At 37.9% G+C, this 25,636-nt stretch overlaps 1 protein-coding gene across 5 annotated transcripts; it reads left to right on the forward strand.

The window, feature by feature from the left end:
• Window positions 1-775: 775 nt before the first annotated feature.
• Window positions 776-24,931, forward strand: SERBP1 (SERPINE1 mRNA binding protein 1). 5 transcript variants are annotated; one of them, XM_053693378.1, is made up of 8 exons: window positions 776-1,162; window positions 6,665-6,854; window positions 17,720-17,869; window positions 17,984-18,055; window positions 19,468-19,542; window positions 22,254-22,431; window positions 23,606-23,872; window positions 24,506-24,931. In XM_053693378.1, the coding sequence occupies exons 1-8, from the start codon at window positions 898-900 to the stop codon at window positions 24,560-24,562; spliced, it is 1,254 nt and encodes a 417-aa protein (XP_053549353.1). In that variant the 5' UTR covers window positions 776-897; the 3' UTR covers window positions 24,563-24,931. The 5 variants fall into 5 exon arrangements, with proteins under 5 accessions (XP_053549353.1, XP_053549351.1, XP_053549354.1 ...); XM_053693376.1 differs by having other exon boundaries at window positions 777-1,162; window positions 22,254-22,449; XM_053693377.1 differs by having other exon boundaries at window positions 778-1,162; window positions 17,969-18,055.
• The last annotated feature ends 705 nt before the right edge of the window (window positions 24,932-25,636 follow it).

Below are 25,636 nucleotides of genomic sequence, written 5' to 3' on the forward strand. Positions count from 1 at the left end.
TAATATACAATGTTACCAATGCACAAGAGAATTGTGAGTAAGATATGCAAATTCTCATTTTTTTGCTTCAAAATACTGTTTTGACACAGCGATCCTTTTAACAGGATTATTACAGCAAACCAGAAATGTAATAATCCTGCTAAAAGGATCGCTGTGTCAAAACAGTATTTTGAAGCAAAAAAATGAGAATTTGCATATCTAATTTGCATATCTTACCCACAATTCTCTTGTGCATTGGTAACATTGTATATTAAGAATTTCTGGGGAAAAGCAAGCTGGATACTTGCCTAGATGTGCTAATTTCCTATGCAAATATTTACATTGCTTTAATTTTGAGACATGGAGGATTTTAATTTCAGTTTTTTTATCTCCCTCATAATTTTAATGAATTTTAAATAAAATAATTAAATATTTAGTGTATTTAGGTATACAGATACACGTGCAATGTGTACTACGCATTTACATATACTATATCAATTATTAGCTGACTTTTAACGCTCTGTTATTTCTAGCATTTTAAGCACTACATTTGACGTTTGTTTTCATGAGTTCCCTTGACGTTTCGCGTGGATACTGAATCCCGCGACCTTTCCTCACAAGTTTGTTGCTGCCATACATCACTGACAGCAAACACGCAAGAAAACAGTGTAAAGGCCTGGACAATGCTTACTGAAATGCATTAGGGGGGTTGTAGTTCACTCGCGCATGTTTATGATTGGCATCCTGCGACACTGCCCTACAACTCCCATCATGCTATTGTCAACGAAGTCCCGGATGTCTATCGCGCCGGAAGAGAAGACAGCCTCTTTCCCAGCCATCTTTTGGCTTACTAGCAAGCGAGCTCATCGCTCCAGGCCTCGTAGAATCGGAGGAACATCCACCTCTTAAGGGGCCATCATGCCCGGTCATTTACAGGAAGGCTTCGGCTGCGTCGTCACCAATAGGTTTGACCAGCTATTTGACGACGAAAGCGACCCCTTCGAGGTATTGAAGGCGGCCGAGAACAAGAAGAAGGAGAGTGTCGGGGGACCGGGCCAGGGATCTGGAAAAACTGCAGCCCAGGCCGCCAAGCAACTCAAAAAAGAGTCTCAGAAAGAAAGGAAGAACCCTCTGCCCGATAAAAAGGAGGAGAGCCAGCCGCCCGTAGCCCTCAAGAAGGAAGGTGAGAGTGGCATTGAAACCTAGTAAACTGCGGAGACTCCGACTAGACGGAGCAGGCTTAGGCCCTTACTATTTATACATTTACTCACTGGTAAGGACTTGTGCAGCGTCGGTTGATCTGACGTAGAGCTGCGTTTATTAATTAGATCTAATACAGATCTGTGTAAGAGACGCTTGCAGGACAATGTAATGGGCAGACCTGGCAAGGACCCGGGTGAAATGGTCTAACCTTTATTACCCTACATACTGTCGCATGGTACCTATAGAAATTGTTTGATGTCAGTGTATCAGCTGCAAGGTCAGGGGCTGCAGCTTTAGGTCCTTTGCCTTATTTTACACCTTGTAGTAGTGAAGGGAATTGTGCTGGGGCTGCACGTGTTGCGCTGTTCCTGTCAGTAGGAGAGGCTTGTGGCGGGAGATTGGCTGCCGAGGCCTGGCCCTGCACCACGTGCTGACAAGGGGGGGGAGGGGTGTGCTTGGGGTTGTCATAACAGCACAGTATCTGAACGCTGCTGTGTGCTGGGAGTGAGCCCCATGCTAAATAGCACGTGGGATGTCGCACCAAGGGTTAACACTATCAAACTTGTGATCCAATCATATTATTGATCGCAGCAGACGCAACAAATGTAAACAGTCTGATTAGTTGTTGCTGTAAAGTCAGAAAGTAAATAAAACATTGACAGAGTTCACTGCAGCACGTTGCATAACAATGATTGCATATTAGTCCTGCAATCCAGTGAGTGAAATAACCATGCTTTGTATTCCCTGTTCCTAGCCAGTTATTTTAGTAGCAGTATATTGCAGCTCACTTTACCATATCCTTGTTTTATCATCCATGTGGTTATACATTTCTCACCAGTAGTGTAGTGTCTGGAACAATGAGGGGGGGGGTCTTTCTGAATACTGATGTCTGAAAGGAGAATAAACTTGTGCTCAGTTGCAAAAATCTAACCTTGAATATAATTGTAAATATAAAAGAAGTTCATTTTAAATATTTAAGGATTTTATATTATTTCAAATGAATTCCTTAAAAGTTTAACTCCCTACTGTATAACCTGCTAGCAAAAGTTAATTGAATTAGTGTGAATAGATAACCTTCACATTTAGAACAGAACTTTTCTATTTTTCTATATTCATATATACATTTCTGCTGTTGCCCCTTGCTTGAGAATAGTTATTTTTGCTTTGTGTTTATCATTGGCATAAAGTATGTTTGCATGTCTAGCAATACTGACTAGTTTTGTCAGACATAAGCCCCTGTTAGGTTCTATTTAATGGGTGTGGAAGGCATTGTTGAAAGTAAAGTGCTTATGTTTTTCATAGTCAGCTATTTTTTTTTTTTTTGTAACCACACCCAATTCTAAAACTTAAGAGAAATATCTGTAAACTGTATACATACAGTGTGTGTATATAGGCATGCAATTATGTTTTACATAGCAAACTTTTCTAGGATATTCTTCATTCCCGGCTCAATTTACACCATTTTACCAATTTCAGCAGCTGTTGTCTGTGCCAGTCCTGAAGTAGTAGTACTGATAATCTACACCCCACTGCACAGGGTGTGCTGTCAATCATTGTAACATACATGTGTTTAGAAAGTTCATGCAGCCATTTGTAGTAGTATGTCTCATGTCAAAATGCTAAGTAACTAACCTTTGCTTCTTACAGGGGAATGAAATTCTATTCTAGTGGTTACTTTGTGATGTGCTCTGATATTTACTAGTACAGTTGACCAGTAATATTGTGTCCAATTAAAGATTTGTACAAGTAGTAATGCAAACTACAAAAAAAGTAAATATCACATCCACTAGGTATGACAATCCTATTATACATTGTAAAAGATGCCATGGTGTGTATTTTTTATTTACTTGCTAACGTGAGTAATCTGAATTACTGGAGCTCATTTTTTAGTTTTTATAATCAAATTGTTGCCATTGTTTTTTATTTACCAAAAAATCAGGGGTTGACACTTTTTTTTTTTTTTTTTTTTTTTTTTTTTTTTTTTAGGTATTTGTAGAATTTATTTCTTAAAGCCACAGCTTCTGGCATTTTAAAAGCCCTGTAATAGACAAACATCATTGGCAGAAAATACACTTTAGGTAATTGTCGTAAAGTGACAGTAAAGTAAAAAATTAAACTCATGATTAAAGTGAATGTAAATTTTGATGCTAAAGTGCCCGTTTTTTAAAAATTCGATTAAAAACAGAGGGGCACTTTAATTCATCAAAATTTACATTTCACTCCTGTTGTGAAAAAAAAATTACCTTTTTAAACTTGACATTAGCTCCAGCTTCCTCCGGTCACCGCAAAGCCATTTCTGATGTCAGAAATGATGGATCGGTCATCCTCCAATCACAGCTCCCCCCCCCCCCCCCCCCGGGAATCAGTGTCTGATTTTACACAGTGATTGGAGGAAGCCGGATTCCGCATTTTAGACCCAGGAAGAGGCTTTGCGACTGGCGGAGGAAGCTGGAGCTGCTGTCAAGATTAAAAGGTAAGTTGTTTTTTTTTTTAACAGGAGTGAAATGTAAATTTTTATGAATTAAAGTGCCCCTGTTTTTAATCGAATTTTTAAAAACCTGGCACTTTAGAATCAAAATTTACATTCATTTTAAAAGCATACAGTTTTAAATATTTTCCAACTTCTATTATGACATATGCTTTGTTCTCTTGCTATCCTCTGTTGATGAGTAAACCTAGGTAGATTTAAAAAGAGCCCAGGGGTGTGCTAGTGTGCAAAATTAAATGTGCATTTCAATTTGAAATAGAAGCATTTTTGCAATATACTTCTATTAGAAAAAATGCTTCTTGTAAGTTTTTACTACTGTGTAGCTGCAGCACACATCCTGTGAGGGCCGGCGCACCAGTATTCAAATACCACACCTTCTCAGGTCAGCGGTAGCTTGTATGACACAAATGACAACTTCAGAAGCAAAACACCTCTCTGAGCAGGCATGCTGTTTGAATGCAGGTGCACAGGTCCTTGCAGGATATGTGCGTATGCCAGGGCTCGACAAACCCACTAGCTCCTACAATTTTACCCATGGCTCCTCTAACTTTTTGGGTTATTCTCCATATATCTATATAGAAATACCACTTTCTGGCTCCTAAATTTTAAACACATTTTTTGCCCCCTGGCGTATACCACAGAAAAAGTGATAACATTAGAAGCATTTTTGTTAAAGGGACATTAAACACTAAATACATGCTAGATAGAATGATGCAAAGAAAAGATTAGTCCATGACTAACATGTAGATGTATTTTTTAAAGTTTCATTAGTTATTTAAAAAGTGACAAAATAAGTGTAAAGTTTTAGTGTCTATAAAACACTGGGAGCTGCCATGTTGTAACTTGTGTTACCTTCTCTGCTGTAGCCAATTAGAGACAGTTATAAATAGGTCACTAGAGTGTGCAGCCAATGGTTGTGCTGGATTTAACAGTGTTCTGCACTTCCATTTCTAACAGGAACTGAAATGCTCACAATTTCAGAATGGAATTACAGGAAAAGAGGACAAAATAAATAATGAAAGTATATTGCAGAGTTGTTTATATTTATAATAATTTTTTTTTTATATATATACATACACATACAATTTATCATTTTATATTACCATCTCAAAGTGTTTAATGTCCCTTTAATGGAAGTATATTGCAAACATGCTGTTTCAAATTGAAATACACCCATGCACAGTTTAATTTTGACCTTTTCTATCCCTTCAACCCCTTAAGCACCAGCGACGTACCCTGTATGTTGCTGGCCTTTTTTTGGGACTTGATTGTTTTATAGCGCGGCCTTGCCACCAGCGTTGAGATTGCTCTATTCCACAAAGCCTGCTGGAGGGAGTCCATTAATAGCATGTTCTTGCTAGACTTGTGCTATTATGTCAAGAAAAAACCCTTAAGGACCAGTGACATACAGGGTACATTGTGGTCATTAAGGGGTTAAACCTACCTAGGTTTACTCATCAACAGAGCATGACAAGAGAACAAAAGCAAATATGATGATAGAAGTAAACTAGAAAGTTGTTTAAAATGAAGTGCTCTATTTAAGCCATGGAAGGTTAATTGTGACTTTACTGTCCCTTTAAGTAGTTTTGTATTTGGAGACTGGGTTATTGTACTTACTATCATGTATTAAAATAGCTTTAACCCCTTTCCCATGGTTAGGACGTTCTATGCCATCCTAACTGTGCTTGGCTTTAGCACCGTTCGGCTGTCCTGAGAACCTAGCTTCTTCCTATATGGGATTGTGGGCTGGGGTCATGCCAAGCATCATAGGCACTGACCTAATCCCATCATTGAAATCACACGGTCACAAATGATAGCCTGATTTCAATTTTTACTCGTTTGTTTACATTGGAACTTTAGAAGGGGTAAAAAGAGAAAATAGTAGTGTATCATTCTTCAGATTATATTGGTAAATAGTCTTTTGAATGAGATTTTTTAATTTGCTATTCTACCTTTCTCGCTGATCAGATTGATAGGGGAACCTCTGCCAATGAGCTGCCATAAAGCTTCATTGCTTACCTGTTAAAGGGACATGAAACTCAAACTTTCATTCATGATTCAGATAGAGAATACAATTTTAAGCAACTTTATATTATTTGCTTCATCCTTTAGGTATCTTTGTTGAAGAAATGGCAATGCACATGGGGGGGGGGGGGGGCAATACCACAAGGCATCTATGTGCAGCCGCTACTGATCCTATCTAGAAATTCTTTTTAACAAAGAATATCAAGAGAATGAAGCAAATTAGATAATAGAAGTAAATTGGAATTTAATTGCATGCTGTTTCTAAAACATGAAAGAGAAAAAAAAAATGGGGTTTCGTGTTCCTTTGCTGTAAGATGTATAAGCACGCAGTGTCTTTAAAATGAGCAATTACACCTAACCTGTTTATGGTTTGCTTTTTAGTTGTGTTTTTAAAGGGACAGTCTAGTATAAATTTAACTTTCATTATTCGGATAGGAATTTTAATCAACTTTCCAATTTACTTTTATCATCAAATTTGCTTTTTTTTCTCTTGGTATTTTTAGTTTAAACATAGGTAGGCTCATGCTAATTTCCAAGCCTTTGAGAGCTGCCTCTTATCACATGCTTTTTAAATCTCTTCAACACAAAGAGACAGACAGTACACGTGGGTCATATAGATAACACTGTGTTCAGGCACAGAAAGTTATTTAAGATTTAGCACAAAACAATGCTAAATTTAAGACAATAGATAATAAACAGTCACAGTCATGTGATCAGGGGGCTGGAAGAAGGTTCCTAGATACAAGGTAATCACAGAGTTAAAAAGTATATTAATATAACTGTTGGTTATGCAAAACTGGGGAATGGGTGATAAAGGGATTATCTATCTTTTAAAACAATAACAATTCTATGGTAGACTGTCCCTTTAAATAAAGCTCAGCTAGTTTGTCGAACATGACTGCCTACGGTTGTCACCACTCAGCAGTGCAAAGTTTGTTTGGTGTTCATTTTCTTTTATTTCTCTGACAGGCATCAGGAGGGTTGGCAGGAGGCCCGACCAGCAACCGCCTCAACCCCAGCAATCGTCTCCACAGGCACCCCAAGGTGAACTTAAGCCCATTGACAGAAGACAAACGGATAGGAGGCCACCACGTGAACGTCGCTTTGACAAACCAACAGAAGAGAAGGGAGGAGAAGGAGGAGAGTTTTCTGTGGACAGGTAAAGGGTGTTTAAGCTTTCACGGTTGGTAAAGGTTTGAGTATAATGAAATATTTTGTACACAAATCTATATTACACACTCAACAGCTGATGAAAAGGTAATATAAAAATTGGGAGATTTTCTAAAAAATATTGTGTAGGTTGTGCTTGTAGTGTTTTTTTTATTAATTTTTAATGAAATACAGCGTCAGGATCATAAACTATTTAAGTGAATTGCTATAAAGTTATCCAATAAGTACATATGGATAAGTTGTTGGCTAAGCTTTGCATTTAAGAATTACACAGGTTTGTAGGTCAGGGCTTGACAAATAATAAAAAAATACATATACTGCAGCACTCCAAAATTCTTTTTATAAATTTTATTCACTGCTTGTAATAAAATTTCTAAAACGAATTTGAGTGCTGCAGCCAATTCTATATCTTTATCAATACCTGTCTGAGTGAGACAGAGGTAGCTTGCACCCATCTACCTAAAGGAAATTGGTGCTGGACTTTACCATAAATATATATATTCAAGCATATGAGAAAATACTTCAGTAAGGATACATTCATAGATGATTTGCATTTATGTGGAGGGCTAGATTGGTAATGACTGGGCCTATAGCATGCAGCTGGATAATAATGTCCCCTTATGGGTTAACAGCTTTTTTTTCCCCAAGAAATGAGTGAAGCCTATACAAGTAGCTGATATGGATGACTTGATTGTGATACTGTTTGGTAGTTCATACTCTGGACGTATAAGGCTGTACAAATGATCGTGGCATGTATTGTTTTCGGTAGTGGCATGGGGATGTTGTGACGGCATGATTATTTTCACTGTAGCCCTTTGCATGGGTTGCATTTAAAAATAAAATCCTCATTTTATAATGTAGTTCAGAAATTCTCAATTTGAGTCCTCACGACTCCTTAACAGGCCATATTTTAGGATAATCTTGGAAGAGAACAGGTTCCATAACAGTTGTTGATCACTTGTGCTGCAATTCTGGCCTGTTCAGGACAGTTTGGGTACCTTGTTTTCAGGGCTCGATAAAACCAGGAGCTAGGAAGCAACTGGCTCCTAACCTGTTGGGCTATTCTCCATATATCTGTATATACAAACACCACTTTCTGGATCCTTAGATATAGATATATATATATATATAAACAGATTTGTCTTCCCCTGTCATGTTTTAGTTGTCCTTATATGCCAGTGCTCAAAACGTCAAGTCTACTAGCCAGGCCAAAATCGTACTCACCACTGATACCGCCCAATACGCCAGCCCCTCTTTGCATATGTTTTACCATTGTTAAACACCTTATTGTGTAGTAATTTTAATATCTGTTATTTTGAACCACAGCAAATGAAGTCCTTTTTAATAACATGATTACAAATATATACATTTGCTGTCAATTTGGCAAAGTCTCACTCTTGCATGATGCAAAGTTATGCAAAAAAGGGCAGGTTCAATCTAAGGTAGCAGGGAAAGGAAACAAATCTGTTTAGTGTCCAATTTTTTTTTTTATTTTTTTTTTCCTTCTTCTTGGGTAGTAACCTGGACATGGGTGGCCTTTAGCTTGATAAAGGGGGCAATCATTTTAAATAGTTGATTTTGCCTGCGGAAACTGCCACGTATACTTATCTTCTCAATACTGCAGTATTTGCTATGGAAAACTGTAATAGAGGTAGTGGCGCTGTGGCTAGAAGAGTGTCCCTGCAGTTACTGTGTATACAAAATACCTTATCAGCTGCTTGCCTGAATACATTATCGCTTAAAATTAACTGTTCTATGTGTATTTATTCACAATATTCCTTTAAATTAATGTTTTGAACATTCTCCTACTTTGCAACATGACTAGGATATCTGAAAGCAAAAACCTCTGACAAACCCTTAAAAACTTGAACAAAAAGGTAGCTTGAGATTTTATGTATACAGCTCCAAAACTCTCCCACCTAAAATCAGAAATGTTACTTAAAGGGACAGTATACACCCATTTTCATATAACTGCATGTAATAGACACTACTATAAAGAATAAGATGCACAGATACTGATATAAAAATCCAGTATAAAACAGTTTAAAAACTTACTTAGAAGCTCTCAGTTTAGCTCTGTTGAAAAGGTAGCTGGAAAGCCCACTGCAAGTGGGAAATAAGACACTCCCCCTCCCCCTTCATTTGCATATGAAAAGACTCTTTACACAAACAGGAGCAAGCTGGAGAAGGTAACTGACGGTATTCTTATAAAACTTTGGGGCTTGATTAGGAGTCTTAAAATCGGCAATGTTTTTTTGAAACTAAGCAAAACTATGCATTTAAAAAAAACACCAAACTAACAAAAAAAAAAACAACTTTATGGGCTATATAAATCTACAAAACATTTCTGCAAAGAAAAAAGGAGTCTCTAATGTCCCTTTTTAATAGGTACCGACGACAAATCAGCCTTCTCTATTTACATATGTCCTCCTGTCCCCTTATTTTGTATTGCCGCCAGGGCCCTATTTATCTCATATAAGCCTTAATCCTGTTGACTATGCCTCCCCATGCGTCCGCGCTTCTTTTTAGCATGGCAACGCTTTACTTCCAAGCCTCCCTTAATAGGGAAGACGATTGAAGCGGTTTCTCTTGACTATACCGCAATATTTATCTCTCAAACCATTTGTACTGCCATACATTGTATTCAGTTTTGCACCTATTTGGGACTTAACAGAAGTCCAAAGACAACCAACCTCCTACTGCTCTTATTCCTTTGCTCTAGTCCTCTCCTCTCCCTTTGCTTTCTAGATTTAACCTCTCCCTCCCCTTTCTTTTTTTTTTTTTTTTTTCCTCTTCTCTCTCTTGTCCCCTCTTCTTATTCCCTGCTTTCTCTTTACCCATCTTCTCCCAAACGCAACATGTCCTATACCTGCACTTCACTCAACACTAGAGGGCTTAATGCTCCTGACAAGAGAAGCAGATTAGTTAACTATCTTGCACGCACTAAAGCTAAAATAGCCTTTATCCAGGAGACTCATTGGGCAGATGGTTCCCCTATACCCTTTCATAGTAAACAATTCCCAGTAGTTGAGACAGCCTCATTCTCAGGGAAATCGAAGGGAGTAGCTATTTTGGTACATAAATCCATACTCTTTGAGAAATTAGAAACTTACAAGGACCCAAGGGGCAGATTCCTTATACTGACATGTAGACTAGACAACATTCCATTTACTCTAGCCAATTATTATGTCCCTAATTCAGGGCAAATACGAGCCCTCAGGAAGTTTCTAAGACTGCTGACCTCTCATAAAACCCAGAACCTGCTACTAGCGGGGGATTTTAATATGCTCTTAGATCCTTCACTAGATAGACGCTCTCCCAAACTCAAACCCTGCGACAAACAAACCACCAGAAATGCCAAACAATTCAATAATCTTCTGGCCCAACATAATTTGTTTGACATCTGGCGTTCCCTCCATCCCTCCACTAAGGACTATTCCTACTACTCTAAAGTACACAACACCTATACCAGGATTGACTACTTCTTCTGTGAACCTAGACTCCTAGACTCGGTCCAGTCGGTGCACATGCCTGAGTGCACTTGGTCCGACCACTCCTCAGTTCAGCTTACCCTGAAATCCCCCACCAGTACACCTTTCAGATCCTCATGGGCACTCCCAGAATACCTCATTTCCAACCCAGAACGGATCACCCTAATTCGGAAAGAGATTTCCGAATTCCTAAGCGTTAATGACAATGGAGCAGTAAATGACTTCTGCCTGTGGAGTACCCTCAAGGCATACCTAAGAGGAGTATTTATTAAACTGCACACAGAACACAAGAAACAGACAGGCAGTTCGCTTGCCCAGCTCCATGTTTCCCTGAGGAACCTGAATACACTTCATGTAGCGTCGTTAGACCCCCAAGTTCTTATCCAAATTGAAGCCACTAAAGCAAAAATTGCAGCCATAGAATTAAAAAATCTCCAAGCGCAGACCCAGAGGTTCAAACAAGCATTTTATGCCAAGGGAAACAAAGCCGATAGGTTGTTGGCTAACAAACTCAAACAAAGAACAGCTGAAGCTCGTATCCCATACATCAAAACACCCCAAGGAGTAGTTCGCCTCCCAGCAGACATAGGGAAGGCCTTCGCTTCCTACTACTCTTCGCTTTATAACCTAGCCAGTAACCCTGCCCACGCTGCCCCGAACGAACAACACATTCAGGGTTTTCTGGACACCCTCTCTCTACCGACCTTGTCGGAAGACCAGAGAAATCTGCTCGATGCTCCTTTCACTTCTAGAGAAGTCCTTTATGTCATTAAATCCCTAAAATCCCACAAAGCTCCGGGGCCTGACGGATTTGGAGCTCTTTTCTACAAGACGTTTCGCCTCCAGCTGGCCCCGCTCCTTAACAGAGTATGTTCCTTAGCCAGACAGTCTAGCTCTCTTCCGTCGGAATTACTGGAGGCGACCATAGTAACTATTCCAAAGCCGGGTAAAACTCCCAATTATGCGAACACTTCCGCCCCATTTCACTGATCAATGTAGATGTGAAACTGCTGGCGAAGTTACTGGCCTCCAGATTGAACAAAGTTCTCCCGTCTCTATTAGACGGTGATCAGGTGGGCTTCACTCCAGGCCGGGAGGGTCCAGACAACACCCGCCGGATCCTCAACATATACTTTGAAACCAAGAGACGCAATCTCCCCTGCGCGACCCTAGCCTTAGATGCCGAAAAGGCTTTTGATAGGGTCAACTGGACATATCTTTTTGAGGTCCTCAGCAAATTCGATTTCCCGCCAGGTTTCAGCTCTTGTGTTAGAGCCCTCTACACGGCCCCTTTGGCCTCGGTTAGAGGTTTAGGTTTCTGATCCCCGACCTTCCCAATAACAAATGGGACACGCCAGGGGTGCCCCCTATCTCCGCTACTTTTCGCCTTAGTCATGGAACCGTTGGCTGAGGCGATTAGAGAGAGCCCTGAAATCCGGGGAATAGTACTAGAGGGCACCCTCCAAAAAACCGCACTATTCGCGGATGATTTATCCATATTTCTGAGCGACCCTCTTCATTCCCTCCCGGCACTGTTCGAGTTACTAGATAGGTTTGGGCAGATTAGCTACTATAAGCTCAACATCGGTAAGACAGAGGCCTACACCATCAACATATCAGGAGCTGACTTTGCTGAACTCCAGCGCCGATACCCATTCAACTGGTCCCAGCAGAGGATAAAACACCTTGGAGTTTACCTCTCTTGTAGCATTCCCACTATTATCGAATCTAACTTCTACCCCCTCCTGCAGCAGTTTCAGTCCAGCGTTGATAAATGGAGTGTTCCATGCATTTCTTGGATGGGGCGTATTGCTGCATTTAAGATGCTTCTTCTCCCCAAGCTCACATACTTATTCCGGTCACTCCCTATCCCCGTACCTAAACCTCTGATCGGCAAATTCCAGCAAATATGTAATAAGTACATCTGGAAAAACAAACCCCCCAGGGTTGCCACCAGAATACTCCAACAACCACTCTTGAGTGGGGGCGCAGGCGCCCCTAACATAGCCTACTACCAGGAGGCTTCTAGACTTTCCCATGTCCTTGCGTGGAAGACCACAGATGTCAAAAATAAATGGCAAACTCTGGAGCAGTCCATGCTTCCTGGCCCTCTTACCTTACAAGACCTCATTTGGTTACCCAAGCATACTAGGTCATCCTACAATATCCAGAATGTAATAATCTCTCATAACCTCCGATTCTGGGATAAATTGCGCTCGCTCCCTCAGATTGCCCCTCACCCTTCTCCCACACCTGTGGCAGGAATATGGTATTCACCGCATGACAGACCTGTTTGTCAATGGTCAAGCCATCACAGCTGTGCAATTTGTCAACATTTACAACCCGTCCCAACTTCTCTTATTTGAGTTCTGGAGACTAAAAAGCCTACTTAAATCTTGGGGTTTTTTGAACCAGGCTCCCAGACAACCCACTACGTGGGAAAAAAGATGGAGTAATAACATCAAGATACCCAGATCGCTATCGGTGTCTTACAAAGACCTGCTGAATTCCCCTATTTACTACAAGTCAGCCTACACACTGGCCTGGGAAAAAGCTCTGCATTTTCGAGCAGAACAAGATGAATGGTCTCGTGCAGTGTCCCTAACCAAACTAGCACTCCATTGTGTTACTCTTCTGGAGCTATACCTTAAAGTCTGCACACAATGGCATCTCACGCCACTCCGGCTATACAAAATCTCACAGACCAACTCTCCGCTATGTTGGAGAAAGTGCGGGATGGTGGGTTCGCCAGCTCATATCTGGTGGGAGTGCCCAAAATTGGCTCCCTTCTGGCAAGCAGTCTCACATAAATGTAGAAATCTACTCCCTTGCTTAGAAACCTCCCCACAAACAGCCCTATTCCATCTAAGTATAGGCACAACCACAATCTCAGAGGCCTTACTCTCTGTTTATATACTTACCTCAGCTAAACTGGCCATAGCGAGATTATGGAGGCAGCAGGTATCACCCACATGGGGCGAAGTAGCTAAAATTATGTCCTATCTAGAAGTAATGGAAGGTCCAATCTTCACTCAGCGTAATAAAGTCTTCTTGCATTCAGGAGTTTGGGAAAAGTGGAAACACCTACACCTGAACTGATTCTGTCAATAGGCAGCGAGTAAGATTGATGGCTACAGGCCCTACATGTCCCCTTCCCTTTTTTTTTTTTTTTTTTTTTTTTTTTTTTCTTCTTTTCTCTCTCCTCTCTCCTCTTCTCTCTTCCATTCCTACTTACTATGAGGTTGGATCCTTCAAATGCACTCTTCTTTATTGTGCACTCCTCAAATGTCTATGGCCTGATGAGCCCTGATGTGACTCGCCGGCCACTTAACGTGTGTCTAGTTTATTGCAGAAAAGTACGGTGCATATATGAAACCTTGTCTCACCAGACAGACCAATTATTCTTATTGTACCTCACCTCTTATATCATCTGTAACATGTATGCAGTTTTATTACTTGTCTTACATAGCATTGTATGTTATTGTTCATCTAATATTTATTATTAACAATGTTATAAAATAAGCTATATATATGTTTAGAATATCCCAAAGCAGGGAAAAGGAAGGAAAAATTCTTCTTCTTTCTTTTTTTTGTGAAAAAGTGAGGTTAAGCTTAATCTTTGCATGGTTGGATTCTACTGTAATGCAACAGAAATGACTATGTTTTCAACAATGTGTATATTTTGATTCTTTTCACAGTTGCGTTGTATTGTGCCTTTAACCTCAATAAAAAAAAAAAAAAAAACACCAAACTAACAAAAAAAAAACAACTTTATGGGCTATATAAATCTACAAAACATTTCTGCAAAGAAAAAAGGAGTCTCTAATGTCCCTTTTTAATAGGTACCGACGACAAATCAGCCTCTATTTACATATGTCCTCCTGTCCCCTTATTTTGTATTGCCGCCAGGGCCCTATTTATCTCATATAAGCCTTAATCCTGTTGACTATGCCTCCCCATGCGTCCGCGCTTCTTTTTAGCATGGCAACGCTTTACTTCCAAGCCGATGCCCCATCTTTACAGCAGCATCTCACTACTGCACCTACACACCCAGCATTCAATAGTGAGCGATGGTGATTTAACAGTCACTCACTATCTTTCACTACCGGCCACATTTCAATTTCCATTCGCCAATGGCTAGTGGGTTAGTGGAATTTTTTAGCCCTGTACTATATGCATATTGCATATGTTACATTTACATGCCTGCAGAGGCTGTACGTAGGTGAATTCATTATTGATCTCAGCCTTGGATATACAGTTTGAAATTTATTTGTATTATCAATGTGCAGGTTTTTTTTTTTTTTTTTTTTTTTTATTAATATATACAGTGGATATAAAAAGTCTACACACCCCTGTTAAAATGTCAGGTTTCTGTGATGTAAAAAAACGAGACAAAGATAAATCATTTCAGAACTTTTTCCACCTTTAATGTGACCTATAAACTGTACAACTCAATTGAAAAACAAACTGAATTTTTTTTTTATTTTTTTTTAAGGGAAATAAAAAACAAACAAATAAAATATTGCTGCATAAGTGTCAACACCCTTAAACTAATACTTTTGATTTTATTACAGCACTCAGTCTTTTTGGGTATGAGTTTTTCAGCATGGCACATCTTGACTTGGCAGAATTTGCCCACTCTTCTTTGCAAAACACTCTAAATCTGTCAGAATGCGAGGGCATCTCCTGTGCACAGCCCTCTTCAGATAACCCCACAGATTTTGAATTGGATTCAGGTCTGGGCCATTCCAAAACTTTAATCTTCTTCTGGTGAAGCCATTCCTTTGTTGATTTGGATGTATGCTTTGGGTCGTTATGCTGAAAGATGAAGTTCCTCTTCATGTTCAGCTTTCTAGCAGAAGCCTGAAGGTTTTGTGCCAATATTGACTGGTATTTGGAACTGTTCATTATTCCCTCTACCTTGACTAAGGCCCCAGTTCCAGCTGAAGGAAAAACAGCCCCAAATCATGATGCTGACACCACCATGCTTCACTGTGGGTATGGTGTTCTTTTGGTGATATGCAGTGTTGTTTGTGCGCCAAACATATCTTTTGGAATTATGACCAAAAAGTTCAGCTTTGGTTTCATCAGACCAGAACACCTTTTGCAACATGCTTTTGGAAAACCAGATGTGTTTTTGCAAAATTTACTGGGCTTGATGTGTGTGTGTTTTTTTTTTTTTGTTGTTGTTTTTTTTTGTGTGTGTAAGAAAAGGCTTCAGTTTTGCCACTCTACCCCATAGCCCAGACATAAGAAGAATATGGGCGATTGTTGTCACATATTCAACACAGCCAGTACTTGCCAGATATTCCTGCAGCTCCTTTAATGTTGCTGTAGGCCTCTTGGCAGCCTCCCAGACCAGTTTTCTTCTCGTCTTTTCATCAGTTTTGGAGGGACGTCCAGTTCTTGGTAATGTCACTGTTGCACCATATTTTCGTCACTTGATGATGACTGTCTTCACTGTGTTCCATGGTATATCTAATGCCTTGGAAATTCTTTTGTACCATTCTCCTGACTGATACCTTTTAACGATGAGATCCCTCTGATGCTTTAGAAGCTCTCTGCGGACCATGGCTTTTGCTGTAGGATGCGACTAATAAAACGTCAGGAAAGACCTACTAGAACAGCTGAACTTTATTTGGGGTTAATCAGAGGCACTTTAAATGATGACAGGTGTGTGATGACTCTTATTTAACCTGATTTTGAATGTGATTGTTCTTTCTGAACACAGCTACATCCCCAGTTATAAAACACTACATCACAGAAACCTGACATTTTAACAGGGGTGTGTACACTTTTTTTTTTTTTATCCACTGTGTGTGTATATGTATGTGTGTGTATAAAATATCTGTAGAAGGAAAAGAGGAGATTAATCTGTAGAAGGAAAAGAGGAGTGTGTGTGTGTGTGTGTATATGTGTGTGTGTATGTATGTGTATATATATATATATATATATATATATATATATATATATATATATATATATATATATATATATATATATGTGTGTGTGTGTATATGTATATGTGTGTATATGTGTGTATGTGTATATATATATATATATATATATATATATATACATATATATATATATATATATATATATATATGTATATATGTATATATATGTGTGTGTATATATATATATATATATATGTATGTATGTATGTATATATGTATGTATGTATTGCACAGTTGAGGCACCAGATCCTAGAGTGGAAAATGGAAGTAACTTTTAAATTTGATAGAAAAAAAAATTACTCCATTTGAAATTCAGTCTAATGGCTATTGCATTTTTTTATTGTGCAATTCTACTTTATTTAATGTTTCTTTAAGAGTTACAGAGAAAGGGGACAATCTGAGCTTACTGTTTCTTCAAATGAAAAGCTTAAAGTGTTGGTAAATGTAAGACTAAGGTTTCGTGATGACCGAGCATGCTGTTTTAAGGAACTCTTCAACTGACTTGTTACATTTTTGTGTTCTCTCAATATCCTTTGTTGAAGTGTAGACTTCAGAAGCTGAGGAGCATTAATGTGTGTCCAGTATTTTATGGACAGCCTTGTTTGCAGCAATGTATATAATTAATATAAACATTACTGCTGCAGTACAGTGGGAGACACATGCATGCTCCTGAGCTTCTATAAGGCTACCTAAATTTACTCCATCTAAACCATGAAGGTTTAATTTTGGTTTTTACTGTCCATTTAACTGCCCAACTGTACGACTAGGATACATATGTCTAGAGGGTGCGAGATTAAATTAATAAACTTTATAAGGTGTATTTGAATCCTTATAGAATACATTTTATTGTTTGTAACCAGAGGGAAAAAAAACAAATATTTTAGTGCTTAGGATAAGAAACAAAGGTGTAAGTATTCCCTTTGATATATTACAAAAGCGTTTATTCTTAGACTAAAATCATACAAATAATAATTTTATGTACTTTTGTAACACCTTTTGTAACTATCTTGTGTCTGTGAGACTATTCTTTACTGGTGTAGTTATATTTATTAGTCTTATTATAATCATTTGTATATATTTTTATCTTCCTATATAGCTATAAGCCATGTTTACATACATCATAACTTACACTTTAAAACCTGAAGAAAATGACCTTTTAGGCACAATGTCATTTGAAAAACATTTTACGTGGTAAATGTTGATTACCAGAGTCCCAGTGTTTTTTTTTTTTTTTTTTTTGTATTCTCTTGCAAAATTTTGTAGCGATGCACGTTCTGCCATCAATATTTCTGTAAACCTGAATATGAATATTATATATATTATAAACGCTTTTGTAATATTTATATCAATGGGGAATACACACACACACACACGTGTATTTATTTATTTTTTGTTGTTCTTAGACCCATTATTGATAGACCTATTCGTGGCCGTGGGGGGCTTGGAGGAAGAGGAGGTCGTGGCGGGCGTGGACGTGGATTAGGCAGAGGAGGAGATGGCTTTGACTCCCGTGGAAAACGTGAATTTGACAGGCACAGTGGTAGTGACAGATCGTAAGTCTTGTTTTCAGAATTTTTTTTTTTTTACTTGTATTTGCTTTGCGTTTCCCAAATTATTACCCACACACTGACAATATAACTCATTTTGGTTAGTTCTTCACATTTCAGTGGCTTGAAGCATGAGGATAAACGGGGCGGAAGTGGACAACACAACTGGGGAAATGTTAAGGATGAAATGAGGTTAGTTTTAAATCTAATTGTATAGACTTTTTCATTAGAACAGGGTTATCAGCATACCTGTGTATATGGGAAGTACATTTTCTTACACATGACTCATATTTACGCCCTATAAATCCTTATTGATTTTATCATTTGTCTAAAACACTGGTTTTCAAACCTGTCCTCAGGCCTCTGCAACAGTCCAGGTTTTTTGATTACCTTGGATGAGAGCAGGTAAAATAACCATGCTCACTAATCGGCTGATTATTTCACCTGTGCTCTAGTTCAGATATCCACAAAATCTGGCCTGTTACGGAGGCCTGAGGACAGGTTTGAAAACCAGTGGTCTATAGTGATCCATATAATAAACATCTGCATTCATTGAATTTAAAAAATCAATGAAGGAAATAAATGTTTTTTTTTAATTTATTTATATATATCTCCTTAAGGGGACAGTATACTCTAATTTTTTTACACTGCTATAAAGAATAAGATGCGCAGATACTGATCTAAAAATCCAGTGTAAAACAGTCTAAAAACTTAAAAGCTCCCAGTTTAGCTCTGTTAAAAAAGGTTAGCTGGAACACCGACTGAAAGTGGTTCTATAGCAAAAAGAGAAAGACCCCCTTCCTCTGTATATGAAGACTCTTTACACAAACAGGAGCAAGCTGAAGTAGGTATACAACTGTATTCTAAAACTTTGGGGCTTGGTTAAAGGGACACTAACCCCACATTTTTTTTTCTTTCATGATTCAGATAGAGCATGCAATTTTAAGCAACTTTCTAATTTACTTCTATTATCAAATTTTCTTTGTTCTCATGTTATCTTGATTTGAAAAAGCAGTAATAAAAGGTTAGGAGCCGGCCCATTTTTAGTTCAGCACCTTGGTAGAGCTTGCTGATTGGTTTGCTACATTTAGCCACAAATCAGCAAGTGCTACCCAGGTGCTGAACAAAAAATGGTCCGGCTCTAAAGCTTACAGTACTGCTTTTTCAAATCAAGATAGCATGAGAACAAAGAAAAATTAATGATAGGAGTAAATTAGAAAGGTGCTTAAAATATGCTCTATCTAAATCATGAAAGAAAAAAATTGGGGTTAGTATCCCTTTAAGAGTCTAAAAATCAGCACAATGTTTTTTTAAAAAAAACAAAACTATATATATATATTTTTAAAAAAGAAGCTGTATAGGCTATATAAATGGATCAAAAAACATGTATGCAAAAAAAATCTAGTGTATGTCCCTTTAAATAGTCTTAAGTCTTGGTGGCCATATTTAGGACACCATCCTTCTACTAGATGTTTGTGTTGGAACAGTTGCTTAAGCTAATATTTCAAGGCTTGTTGTAGTGAAACTTACGCATGTTGTGTTGTGGTAAGAGCTATAATGTACTCTTTAGATAAACCTGGTCATAGTCTTTGTTTAATTCTTAGCGAGCTGGACCAGTCTGCCGTCACTGAGGAAGCACCGGAAGCAGAAGAAACGCCTGCTGCTGATTCTGAAAACAAGTGAGCTGTGTTTTTGTTCTCCTTTGACACTAACGCTGAAAATTAGGGCAACAGTAAGTTTATTTTATGATTTTACACTAGTTAAGGAAGGAATGGTACAGCATTTTATAACTGCTGGCTAGCACTGAGCATGTGCAAAGACGCATGCAACAGCTTGATAGTTCCCATACAACGGAAAAGGAATCGGTAAAGTAGCATCAGCGTTTTTAGGGCAAACGTTTGTAATGCTGTGCTTTTCAAACTAATCTAATATATTATGAGGGATTTCATTTTGACTTGAATGCCAATTTAAAATCTATTCATTATGACTTATGGGCAGTAGCATGTACCCTGAACGCCGCAAGGTCGTCAAGGGGTTTAGTAGCTCAGCTTTGCCAACATTGGCAAAGCTGTGCTAGTTATGTATGCCTCACTTCCTCACTTCTGGGGGCATGCAGATATAGCAGGGTCCTGCCACATAAGTGGGTATTTGAACAACTGGCCGATATTGGCGGTCGTTAAAGGGATATGAAACTATACATTCTCACATTCACGTTGTGCTTTTGAATCCTTTGATAAAGCAGGAAGGCTCAGGAGCGTGTGTGACCTAAGCACTATATGACAAAAGTTTTGTAAGAATCGTTTTAACATTGTTACACATTTGCTGTTTCCCCGCTATACATTGCTCTAGACACATGGACACTACCTACCCATATTTCCTATTCGGCAAACAATACTGTGAGAACAAAGCAAATTTGATAATACATGTAAATTGCAAACTTTTCTGAATCATTAAAGGGAACATTTTAGTTAGAAGTATAAAAATTTCATGCTGAAAGTTCCTTTATTTGCCTGTGGCTTATGCTGCGCTGAGTGCCTCAGGTCGCCTACGGCAGAACTCTATTTTATCAATGAGTTGATGTTAGCCAATAGCATGCTAGCCATCTGACATAATGCCGATTGGCCCACATGGCTGTTGGCTAACAGGTGAAAATGTCAGCTTGTTGAAAGAATGGTGTTCTACCGTGAGCTGCCTGAGGCGTGGCATAAGCTGCAGGCTAATAAAGAAACTTGCAGCATGGTTTTTTATTTTATATATATATATATATATATATATATATATATATATATATATATATATATATATATATATATATATATATATATATATATATATATATATATATATATATATATATATATATATATATATATATATATATATATATATATTTATTTATTTTTTAAGAGAAAGCAATTGGCCAATTTTAAATTATGGGCAGCTTTAAAGTAGTTTTTCTTTGTTTTAGATACTGTTTGTTTTAAATTGGTTTGGGGCCTGCAGAGTATAATCAAATTAAATTTTGAATACATAACCCATAATTATTATAAAGCACATTTTTGCACAAAAAAACAACCTTTTACTGTAGTAAGTAATGTATATCTAATCACCCTCCTTAGATGTGTCCCTGTTTAGAGCCTTCAGATTTTCAGATTTACTTTCAACATAGCAGCTGTAAATGAAGTTATATAGGAAGACATAGGATTAAAGTGCATTTTAACTCTTCAGATTGACTTTGTATTGGCATTTAGTCTTTCTTCATTAAGCAGTTTACTAGGAAAACATCAAGGGGTCCTCTGTTTTGTCAGTCATCTAATAAGATAGAAACACAATTGTCTCTTTAAAGAATGAGTGACGTTGATACTCATTTCGTGCTTGGGTCACAAGTGTCATTTCTAGAGCTTGATTCTAAACACATTTGCTGGGTCAAACGTGGTTTTCCACGTCAGCACTCACAAGGCTGCAATCAGAGAATTCTATTAACCCCTTAAGGACCAGCGACGTACCCTGTATGTCATTGGCCTTTTTTTGGGACTTGATTTTTTTATAGCGCGGTCTTGCCACCAGCGTTGAGACTGCTCTATTCCACAAAGCCTGCTGGAGGGAGGGCATTAATAGTGTGTTCTTGCTAGACTTGTGCTATTAAAGTAATAGAACTTGCTGGGAAGGGAAACTTTGCTATGGAAAGTCAAGGTAGCAGGGAGCACAGTTTACACTGAAAGCAGAGTAAACTGGTTTGTATTGACTACATAATTTGTTTTTTTTTTTAAAGTATCTTGCCATCACCTATATCTTCATATATGTTTTTTCTATTAGGGTCATTTTAAGTGTTTTGCGTATTTTGTCACAATCTTGACACTTTTTTTTTTTAGTTTGGGTAAAAACAGCAAGACTGCAGGGGGGGGGGGGGGGCAATTTTTATAGAATACGCCAAACCTAGAGGAGAAATTGCAACTGCGCCCATGGTAGCCCTTGTTCATCTCTGGCAGTGGCAGGGAAACAATTTTTACTATAAGGAAAATGCACGTTAAGACTATTTTGCAGAACAATTTCTTGACAATTTTAATTGAGATTATGCAATACAATTTTTACTGCATATTTTAATAAATTTGTTTTAAAAATTTTTAGCCCTATTGTAATGTATGCATCACCTTCACATACTTACAGGGAACACACATTTGCTAGAAACACAGTTCCCAAGGTAAACACTGCCTTTGTAGGATTTAGTTCTGGTGCTTCATAGTACGGTTTAGATTTCTTATAGTATCTCAAAAGCCTAGAGCTTTATAGAATCAGGGCTTAAGTCTGTCCGTTAATGGTGGGTTATCTACTTGTAAAACTACTATTTTTTTTTTCTCTGTGTAAAAATATAATTCTGCATATGTTAAAGGGAGAATGAAGTCGAAGAGGTTAAGGAAGAAGGTCCAAAAGAAATGACTCTGGATGAATGGAAGGCAATGCAAGATAAAGAGAGAGCAAAAGTTGAATTTAACATCCGCAAACCAAATGAGGGAACCGACGGTCAATGGAAAAAGGGTTTTGTCCTTCACAAAGCCAAGAGCGAGGAGGTAAATTTAATCGAGGAGGTAAATTTCATCCGTGTACACCTTATGCTTGTGGGGGGGTTAATTATCATTTTAAGGTTTATTTTTCAACTTCGTTTATTTTATAACATTTTGTACTTTAATTTGTTTATGCAGACACACATTCAGTTTCTTTAGAACTATAAAACCAGGAATATGTTTATAATGTCTTCTAGATAGAAATTAAAAAATGGCCAAAATAATCTCACAGAAACGCATGACATTGTGATTATAGTAATGGAATTAATTGACAAAAAATAAAATCAACATTTCAGCCATGAATATCCGGCCTCACACTACATAATTAAATACTAATCCTTATTTCAGGATGAATAAAATATTGGATCCGTTAAACGTAAAGTTAAAAAGTAACACCACCTGCAGCTGTAATTGTATGTCCTGAATAGCGATATGTTTAACATTTTTAACACAAATGAGACAGCTCCCAAAATAAAAGGAAATTTGAACAAGCTTAGGGTTAGACCTAACAGCTGACATTCTAGTGAAGAACAAAAGCACAACAGTATATCTCATGTGTGATTTAGAAAAATGTTTGCAATACGTGTTACCGCTGGCGTGCTGAGCAGCTGCAAGCTGTGTGTGAATACGAGAGCATGCAGTCTAACGCCATATGCTCTGTAGGTTGTGTGCACATGAAATCCCAGCACAAAATCTTTAATAGAAGCTGTTGCATCAAATTGTTTTTTAGAAGGTTTAAAGGGACACTGAACACTTTTTTTTTTCTTTTATCATTCAGAGCATGCAATTATCTAATTTACTCCTATTCATTTTCATTCTCTTGCTATCTTTATTTAAAAATCAAGAATGTAAGTTTAGAAGACAACCCATTTTTGGTTCACAACCTGGGTTGTTCTTGCTGATTGGTGGCTAAATGCACCCACCATTAAACAAGTGCTGTCCAGGGTGCTGAGCTAAAAATTGACTGGCTCCTTAGCTTAGATGCCTTCTTTTTCAAATAAAGATAAGAGAACAAAGAAAAATGATTATAGGAGTAAATTAGAAAGTTGCTTAAAATTCTATTTGAATCACGAGTGTTTTGTTCTTTGTTTGTATTAAAAACCCTATAAATGTTATACTTGGTACAAAACCTTTTGTTTAAAGTATTTTGTATGTTAATAAATTTATTAATTTTTTTAAGGTCCATGCTGAAGCTGATGCTCTGGATCACCATTTCCGTAAGCCTGCAAATGACATCACTTCCCAACTTGAGATAAACTTTGGAGATCTAGGCCGTCCTGGGCGAGGCGGTAGAGGAGGACGAGGTGGTCGTGGACGTGGAACTGGAGCAGGAGCTGCAGCAGCAGCTGCTGCAGCAGCAGGAGGAGGAGGAGGACCAGTAGGAGCAGGCAGCAATCCTGCTGTTGCTGGTGGAGGAAGACCAGTTCGTGGACCTAGACCTGATAAGGTAACAGTCTAGTACTTTGTTCTCTAGTTGAGTTTGGTATGTGGTGGTGTTTAAAATGTATATATGCGCAGTGAATGCAGATCTATTGCTGTTTAGCATTTTCTTCTATCCTGACACCCCTAGTTGATGACCCTTAGGCAGCGCAAGCGCAAATTCTTATGGGTTGAGAGAGATGTATGTACATATAATTTATGCTAATTATGAAAGATCGCAATTTAAGATGTTAGAGTAGTTTTGCATTAAAAGGGACTCCAGCAGTGTATATTATGCACATGATGGGGGGGAAATTGTGCCTTCTCGCTGCTCCTTAGGTTTTCAAAAATACTGCAAGTTGCCTAAACCAGCGGTTTAATTTGCAAGTTACAGAATTTGTTTTTAGGCCTCTAGGAAGCGTAGGACAAGCACAATTTTCACCTTAAAGGTGCTTAATGTCTCTTTTATAGAATATTCAACAAAAACTAATCTTTTGTTTGTGTTTGCTTACTGGGAAATATTCTAAATTGTTGCATGTTAATCATAGAAAAAAAATCTTATAAACTGCAGTAAAAAATAGATATAATAGCTAATTTGTTGACAGGACATTTCAGCTGCTAAATTTTAATTTTCCTGCCTTTCCATTTTCTCCTATTCTAGTTAAGTACTTCTGCTCCTGACGTAGATGATCCCGAGGCTTTTCCGGCTTTGGCGTAAACTGGATGGCTATAGTCCACCCCTGGTGCCCTTGAGGCTCCCCTTCTACGAGGCTTGCATGTTTAAGGATACTTAACAACTACTACAAATAAAAAAAATTAAAAAAAAAGACTGTCAATCATACCATTCACACCTATGGACTGAAATTTATCTGTTTTGAAAATGGACTTCTCGCTATTTACACAGAAGCAACAATATGGTAGTCCAGTTTTGTATTTAGAGATGTATTGGTAGCAGGGACATTTTCATAATTTTTCAGAGATTATGCATTCTTCATGGATACTTTTTTGTATTGCTGCTTGAAAAGATGCGTTTCCAAACTTGAAATATAGGTGTGAACAGTGTGTACCAGATAAAGCTTTCACTTCATTTGTGTTTATTCTCATCTTAAACTATACTATATAATTTTTTTTTTTCCCTTCAAGTTTGCGTATCGTACGCGAACACTTTAGAATTAGTTCCTCACATTTTTATTTTTCAATTTGATTTGCCTTATTCGGCAAACTCATGTGACTTGCTAAATTTTAAGGGGTAACCGTTTTAACCATAAATGCCTAATTTCAATTTGGAAAGGTAATTTCACCATTGCTACAGTGATTATTTGTCGTACACAGGACTTTTAGGGTTCACTGTATTAGGTGTAATTACAAGGGTTTGTTTTTGGAGCAAAGTGTGCTCAACATTTTTTTTTTTTTTTTTTTTTTTTTTTGTTCTCTTAACAGATGCAATTCTGTTTTACTCTTAACATTTACAGCACTGCTGTGTGTGTGTGCCCTGCTGAAAAAAATATTTTATTTAATATTTGGTATACACACCTGTAATATATTTACTGGCTTCTGTAGGAATTGAATCCACAGGCTTTTGAGCCACATAGGTTCCTTCTGAGTAAAACAGGGAAAACCTATAAAGCGTAATTTATCTTTATTTGATCAAATACTTTGCATCCACCAAGTTTCCAAAATATACGATAAATTATACCTTGTCCGCTGTTGTATTTGCTGCAATCCTTGTAGAAGGATAAAGTGTTTTTATATAAGAGCACTGGGGAGGGGGTATTTGTCACAGATTATCTGC

The sequence above is a fragment of the Bombina bombina genome, chromosome 10 (genome assembly GCF_027579735.1).
Source record: "Bombina bombina isolate aBomBom1 chromosome 10, aBomBom1.pri, whole genome shotgun sequence".
In the NCBI taxonomy this organism is placed as follows: domain Eukaryota; kingdom Metazoa; phylum Chordata; class Amphibia; order Anura; family Bombinatoridae; genus Bombina; species Bombina bombina.

Excerpts from the sequence above, each read along its gene's own strand:
- SERBP1 (XM_053693375.1), top strand. The coding sequence starts at position 898 with ATGCCCGGTCATTTACAGGAAGGCTTCGGCTGCGTCGTCACCAATAGG. Across the intron at positions 18,056-19,467 it reads AATGTTAAGGATGAAATGAG|CGAGCTGGACCAGTCTGCCG; the intron begins GTTAGTTTTAAA and ends TTTAATTCTTAG. Across the intron at positions 23,873-24,505 it reads GTGGACCTAGACCTGATAAG|TTAAGTACTTCTGCTCCTGA; the intron begins GTAACAGTCTAG and ends CTCCTATTCTAG.